Source organism: Nannospalax galili, unplaced genomic scaffold (assembly GCF_000622305.1).
Source record: "Nannospalax galili isolate Female #2095 unplaced genomic scaffold, S.galili_v1.0 scaffold944, whole genome shotgun sequence".
NCBI lineage: Eukaryota > Metazoa > Chordata > Mammalia > Rodentia > Spalacidae > Nannospalax > Nannospalax galili.
Window position 1 is genome coordinate 2,937,973 of NW_008352899.1, and position 7,489 is coordinate 2,945,461.

Genomic DNA, 7,489 nt, shown 5'->3' on the forward strand with positions numbered 1-7,489 from the left:
GGGCGTAACTGGCTGTGCACGGGTCTGCCTTTGCCAAAGTGTCAGTTCAGTCTTCTGTCCTTCTTGAAGAGTAGATTGCCTTTTTAAATTGAATTGCAGGATTTCTGTACTTACTTTAGGTAAGAGTCTGGTCAGGAACATATTCTATGACTTACCGGGTACATTCTTTTGGGGGGGTTCTTTTTCAGTCAGGGCCTCCTTGTAGCCCCAGTTGGCCTGGAATTCACTATGTAGACCAGGCTGGCCTTGAACTTACAGAGATACGCCTGCCTCTGCCTCCTGAGTAAAGTATCTCTTTTCAGTCACATCTGAGCATATTCAAATGCTCAGTGTTTCTTGGCTACTTGTTGAGCAAAGTCCAAATACCTGCTCAGTGTGATATATAAACCCTTTTATAGTTTGGTCCCAGCTTGTTTTCCAGCCTCATTTACAATTCAATCCCTATGTACCCAGGGCAGGGGTCTACCCATACCATGTAGGTGGTTCTTTCCCTAGCATACTACCAGCCTTCAACAGCTCACACCTTTACTAATTCTAGGCCCTTCCTGAAGCACCCTTCACTAGCCCTGTCCCCTGTTCTGCTTGGAGTATTCCTATTCATTTTTTTCTCTTTTATTTATTCATTCATTTGCTTATTTGGGTTGGGGCATGCCACCACCTGAGCATGTGGAAGTCAGAGAACAGCCATGGGAATTAGTTCTTGCTACCATTTGGGTTCCAGGAATGGAACTCAGGTTATCAGGTTTGGTAGCAAGTGCCTTTACCTACTGAACCATCTTACTAGACCCCTCTTCATTCTTTATTGTAACAACTGGGGCAGCAGCTTTCCTGATTTCCCTGTTTGACCTTTTGGTTATCGCCCAACAGACTTAATCACCTTTATTCCTTTCTTTCACAATAATGAACGCTTCACGTTCATATGAGTGTTTTATCATTTTCACTTTCCTTACATTTCATTATAGTTCATTATTTACACATTTGCTATTTCTTTTTTAATATTTTATAATTTTTGTGTGTATTTGTGTGTGTGTGTGTGTGTGTGTGTGTGTGTGTGTAAGAGTGTATTGCCTGCATGTATGTAAGTGCAGTGCAATGTCCACAGATGTCAGGAGGGCAAAGAGGGTGTGGGAACCCCTGGAACTGGAGTTACAGGAGGGTGTTAGCTGCTGTATGGGTGCTGGGAATCAAACCCAGGTCCTCTGTAAGAGCAGCCCAGTGCTCTTAACCATTGAGACATCTCTCCAAGCCCCACATTTGCTATTTCTTAAGGTCATGTCTTACCTTTGTGTAGTGAAAATGCTGAGTATTTTCCATGAATTATCTCATTTGATGTTTATAACAGCTGAGATAAGTACTTGCTAACCTCATCCTATAAATGAGGAAACTAAGCTGGATGTGGTGGTGCATGCCTTTAATCCCAGCACTCGGGGAAACAGAGGCAGGCGGGTCTCTGTGAGTTCAAGGCCAGCCTGCTCTACATAGTTGAGTTCTGGGCCAGCTGGGGCTACAGGGAGACCCTGTCTCAAAAAGACACCCCCCACCAAAAAAAAAAATGTGGAAACTAAGGTTTGAAGAACTTTTAGAAGCTTGCCTAAGGATATACAGCTAGAGTAATAGAGCCAGGATTAGAACACAGGCTCAGACATCACAGTCTATAATCCTACTAATCTTTGATGAGAGCAACAGAAGATAGAAAATAAATTCATTAAAAGGCATGGTTTTAGCCAGACATGGTGGCACACACCTTTAATCCCAGCACTCAGGAGGCAAAGGCAGGTGGATCTCTGTGAGTTCGAGGCCAGCCTGGTCTCCATAGCGAATCCAGGCCAGCTAGGGCTACAGGGAGACCCTGTCTCAAAAAGACAAAAAAAAAAAAAAAAAAGGTACGGTCTTTGCTTTAAAGATGCTCTTTAACTATGCCTATATTACAACATTCAGATCATATGTGCTCTTATAATTCTGATAAAGAAACAAAAGAATCAGAGGCATGAGACCTGGTTTAAATGGCAAAGCTGGCGAACCAACCCAATTTCCCAACCTAGGATGGCCATAGTAACCAATATTAAAGCCAAGTAGGAAAAAAAAAAATTGAATCAATGATTCTTTCATAATAAAGCTTTATTAACCAATCATTAAAAATAATGCAGTTATCAACCTAGTAGCCTGGTCCCTGGAGTTTTCTGGCTTACTTTCAAAATGGGCTGGCACAATCCAAAGTCAGTTTTTGTTTTGACACTACTTCTAGATCTGTTTTTTCTCTCTCAACATCTTGGTGTCATTTCTGTTTCAGTTTATGCTGAAGGAATTTGAAACACGCAGGCAACAGCATGAGCAGCTGAATGAGGCAGCTCAGGGTATCCTAACAGGCCCTGGAGATGTCTCTCTATCCACCAGCCAGGTACAGAAAGACCTCCAGAGCATCAATCAGAAGTGGGTTGAGCTCACTGACAAACTTAACTCCCGTTCCAACCAAATTGACCAAGCTATTGTTAAAAGCACCCAATACCAAGAATTGCTCCAGGATTTGTCAGAAAAGGTGAAGGCAGTTGGGCAGCGACTGAATGGTCAGTCAGCCATCAGCACCCAACCTGAAGCTGTAAAGCAGCAACTGGAAGAGACCAGTGAGATTCGATCTGACTTGGAACAATTAGACAATGAAATTAAGGAGGCTCAGCTACTGTGTGATGAACTCTCACTGCTCATTGGTGAGCAGTACCTCAAGGATGAGCTGAAGAAGCGTTTGGAGACAGTTGCCCTGCCACTCCAAGGCTTAGAAGACCTTGCAGGTGAGTGGAGTTAGAATAACAAGAAGCTGGGTGGTGCACACCTTTAATCCCAGCACTTGGGAGGCTGAGGCAGGTGAATCTCAACTAGTTCAAGGCCAGCCTGGTCTACATAGTGAGTTCCAGGCCAGCTGGGGCTATAGGGAGACCCTGTCTCAAAAAGAATTTCCATGGGAGAAGGTGGGGAAAGAAAGAAGGAATGGCATAGCAGTAGCCCAAGAATTCAGAATGATCTTTAAGTACTTTCAGACCTAGCATTTTAACCTCTTTTCTTCCAGTGACAATGAGAATTACTGTGGTTATTACACACTAAGTACTGGCATATATGGACCTTCACATAGCATAGCACAGTCCTAGAGATAAAAGTTCTAGTACGAAAAAAAAAGTTCTAGGACAAAGTCAGCCAGCCTATTGACACTCCTGTCCAGAGATTTACTAATAGGTGGAGTTATATACACACTTTGACTAATAGAACTTAGTTTTCATTACATTGTGGGTGGGCATGCATATCCCTGACCCCATTATGCAAAGTTAGGGTATATATTGGATTTTAAAAAAATATATATATTGGGCTGGAGAGATAGCTCAATGGTTAAGAACACTGGCAGTTCTTGCAAAAGACCCGGGTTCGAATCTTAGCATCCACATGGCAGCTAACAACTGTCTGTAACTCCAGTTCCAAGGGATCTGACGGCCTCTTCTGGGCGTTGCACAACATGGTACACTTATCTACATGCAGGCAATACATGCGTACACATAAAATAAAAAATAATAAATTAAAAATTTATATATTATTTGTTAATGTGTTATGAGTGTTTGGTCTGCATGTATGTAAGTGTACTTATGTCATGCAGTGCCTGCAGAGGTCAGAAGAGGGCATCAGATCCCCTGGAACTGGAGTCATGGACAGTTGTTAAGCTGTCATGTAGGTGCTGGGATTTGAACGGGGGTCCTCTGCAAGAGCAGCCAGTGCCCTTAACTGCCGAGGCTTCTCTCCAGCCATATATTTTGGACTTCTAATGATGATTTTTTTTATAAGAATTTGTCATTAATTTGTTACCTCTTGGAAATGTTTATGATTTTCAGTTCTTACTGGCTTTGAAGTCTCAGGTCACCTTACAAGGTTGATAACAGGAGTAAGATGTAGTGTGTACAGTATACCCTTTTTATACCTCTTGTGGTAGATTCTCAATGTTTTCTGCCCTTAAAATTAGACCATAGACTCTTACAAATATTTTAAGTCCCAAGATCAGGCTTGAGTGATTTTTTTTCATTTTATCATTTCAGCTGATCGCATGAACAGACTGCAGGTAGCTCTTGCCAGCACCCAGCAGTTCCAGCAAATGTTTGATGAGCTGAGGACCTGGTTAGATGAAAAACAAAGCCAGCAAGCAAAAAACTGCCCAATTTCTGCAAAATTGGAGCGGTTACAGTCTCAGCTACAAGAGAATGAAGAATTTCAGAAGAGTCTTAATCAACACAGTGGTTCCTATGAGGTGATTGTTGCTGAGGGGGAGTCTCTGCTGCTTTCAGTGCCTCCTGGAGAAGAGAAGAAGGCTTTACAAAACCAATTAGTTGAACTCAAAAGCCACTGGGAAGAACTTAGTAAAAAAACTGCAGACAGACAATCTAGGCTCAAGGACTGTATGCAGAAAGCTCAGAAATATCAGTGGCATGTAGAAGACCTTGTGCCCTGGATTGAAGATTGTAAGGCCAAGATGTCAGAGTTGCGGGTCACTCTGGATCCAGTGCAGCTGGAGTCCAGTCTCCTGAGGTCAAAGGCTATACTGAGTGAAGTGGAGAAGCGCCGCTCCTTGCTGGAAATACTGAATAGTGCTGCTGATATTCTGATCAATTCTTCAGAAACAGATGAGGATGATATCCGGGACGAGAAGGCTGGAATCAACCAGAATGTGGATGTCATTACAGAGGAGCTGCAGGCCAAAACAGGGTCTCTAGAAGAGATGGCTCAGAGGCTCAAGGAGTTCCAGGAAAGCTTTAAGAATATTGAAAAGAAGGTTGAAGGAGCTAAACATCAACTTGAAATCTTTGATGCTCTGGGCTCTCAAGCCTGTAGTAACAAGAATCTGGAGAAGCTAAGAGCTCAACAAGAGGCACTGCAGGCCCTAGAGCCTCAGGTGGACTACCTGAGGAACTTCACTCAGGGACTGGTAGAAGATGCTCCAGATGGATCTGATGCCTCCCAACTTTTGCATCAGGCTGAGGTCACCCAGCAAGAGTTTTTAGAAGTGAAGCAAAGAGTAAATAGTGGTTGCCTGACCATGGAAAACAAACTAGAGGGGATTGGCCAGTTTCACTGCCGAGTCCGAGAAATGTTTTCTCAGTTGGCTGACTTGGATGATGAGCTAGATAGTATGAGTGCCATTGGCAGAGACACGGATAGCCTCCAGTCACAAATTGAGGATGTAAGGCAGTTCCTTAACAAAATCCAAATCCTTAGAGTTGACATAGAAGATTCTGAAGAAGAATGTCGAAAAATGTTGGAGGAAGAGGGGACTCTGGACTTGTCAGGTCTTAAGAGGGAGCTGGAAGCCCTTAACAAACAGTGTGGTAAGCTGACAGAGAGGGCCAAGGCTCGCCAGGAACAGCTAGAGCTGACACTGGGTCGTGTAGAGGACTTCTATAGGAAATTAAAAGTACTCAGTGATGCCACTACAGCTGCAGAGGAGGGAGAAGCACTCCAGTGGGTAGTGGGGACTGAAGTGGATGTCATCAACCAACAACTAGCAGACTTTAAAGTAAGTTTTACCCTCCATTTTTTTTCTTTTTCCCACTAATGCTCATCATTTAGATACTGGATGAGTGTACAGTTTTACTCTTGTCTCTGTTTTCCTTATTCTCACTTCCATTACCATCAAAATACACTGTGTGGAGACTAAACAGTCTCCTAGATGACTGAGAAGACTGGTTTGAACATTTCTCTATTGTGATTTACTTCCATTTTTATAACCAATTAAGGGTATTGGGAAAAAATTCTTGTCCCTTATACTAAGAATCATCTCTTCTGATTTCTTGAAATTTCAAATTAACTGATTTGATCACTGCATCAAAGGTGTCTCTGTGGTCCTGTTTTTCACATTGAACTATGGAAAGCCATAAGATAGATGTGGGCTTATCTCCTGAAGTGTTGATTTTACAGATTTCAGGGGTTATTATTGATGTATTATAAAATAAAATATAAAGTTCTCATGAATTAGTAAATGAAACATGAAGAAATCAAAAGAAATTTCCCACCCACAACAAGCAACTTATTAATGCATCCCAGATTCCTTAAGAGTGTAAGTTCTTTGCCTGTAGGAGAGTTTGGGAAGTACTGCTTTAATTGCAAATGTTGTAGTTCTTTACGAGTTAGAATTTTTGGTACTGAAGTTTTGTGAGTTTAAACCAAAACAACAGGAAATGATTAAATGACTGGACCCCAAAATGAGGGTTTGCTGGTCAGGTGCTTATCTGTGGGAATTGCCTCCTACTATATGAGCCTTTTGCTCGAGTTTCTTTAGGTATAAATACCTAAAAGTATGTCACTCTTCCAGTGACTCCATAGCACCTGGAATAGATTTGGAAAGAATACTTATAGCACTTTATTTCTATCACTAATATTAACTACTCCTACAGATAATATATACTCCTACCATCAGAGTAAAATTTATTCTCATAGTCCCTACCTATCAGGACATGGTAAGACACCTATAATCTTAGGTCTTGGGAGACTGAGGCAGAAGGATAGAGAATTCTAGTACAGTCTACATAGCAATACCTTATCTCAAAAAAAAAATAGAGGGAGTGGGTATTGATACCAGAACAGAGGCACATGGACACTAGAAAGATTAAGACTTTATAGGCCAGATCCAAGTGTGACATTGGCAGAAGCCCCTTACCATATCTGGAGATAGTGTAAGTTGGAGCTACAAAAGTTATATTTAGGTTTCTTGAAGTATCCAACGAAAAAAGGGTAGTTAAGAGAAAATTCAAACCCATGACACACCTACCTCTGTTCTATTGTGGTCTTTCCTGTGTCTACTTATGTGTTTATCTTTTACTCTGTGTTTGAAGGTCCTTGAGAACAAAGACTTCTGTAGGTGCCCTTCATTTTCCAGTCTACCAGAATCCATATTACTTAAAATTACCCACCTTGGGGCTGGAGAGATGGCTCGGCAGTTAAGAGCACTGACTGCTCTTGCAGAGGACCCGGGTTTGATTCCTAGCACCCACATGGCGGCTACGGACCATCCTTAACTCCAGTTCCAGGGGAAATCGAAGCCCTCTTCTGACCTCCACTGCATTGCACGACACGGGTACACTCACATACATACAGGCAATACACTCATACACATAAAATAAAAAAAATATTTTTAAAAAAGGGAACTGTACTGTCACAAAAGATTACAGATCATGGTTATAGATGGAGAACAAGTGAGGATTCTTAAAGAAGACAGTGGTGTAGTCAGATGTTTGTAACGTAGTGAGATCCTGGCAGTAGTGTGAGAGATGGAGGTAGGTGGGGACTGAATGAAAATTGAAAGCCTGCCAGGTGTGGTGGCGCACACCTTTAATCCCATCACTTGAGAGGCAGAGGCAGGCAGATCTTTGTGACTTCGAGGCCAGCTACATAGTGAGTTCCAGGACAGCTGGGGCTGGCTACAGGGAGACCCTGTCTCAAAAAGACAAAAAAAAAAAAAAGAAAA

General features: G+C 42.2%; 1 protein-coding gene across 7 annotated transcripts in view; it reads left to right on the forward strand.

The window, feature by feature from the left end:
* Positions 1–7,489, forward strand: part of Macf1 (microtubule actin crosslinking factor 1) — a 389,588-nt gene that overhangs the window by 285,938 nt on the left and 96,161 nt on the right. For all 7 annotated transcript variants that reach the window (XM_029554606.1, XM_029554605.1, XM_029554607.1 and 4 more), the window contains 2 exons: positions 2,291–2,786; positions 4,071–5,542. In XM_029554606.1, the coding sequence (XP_029410466.1) occupies positions 2,291–2,786; positions 4,071–5,542 (1,968 nt within the window). The remainder of the gene's footprint in view (positions 1–2,290; positions 2,787–4,070; positions 5,543–7,489) is intronic.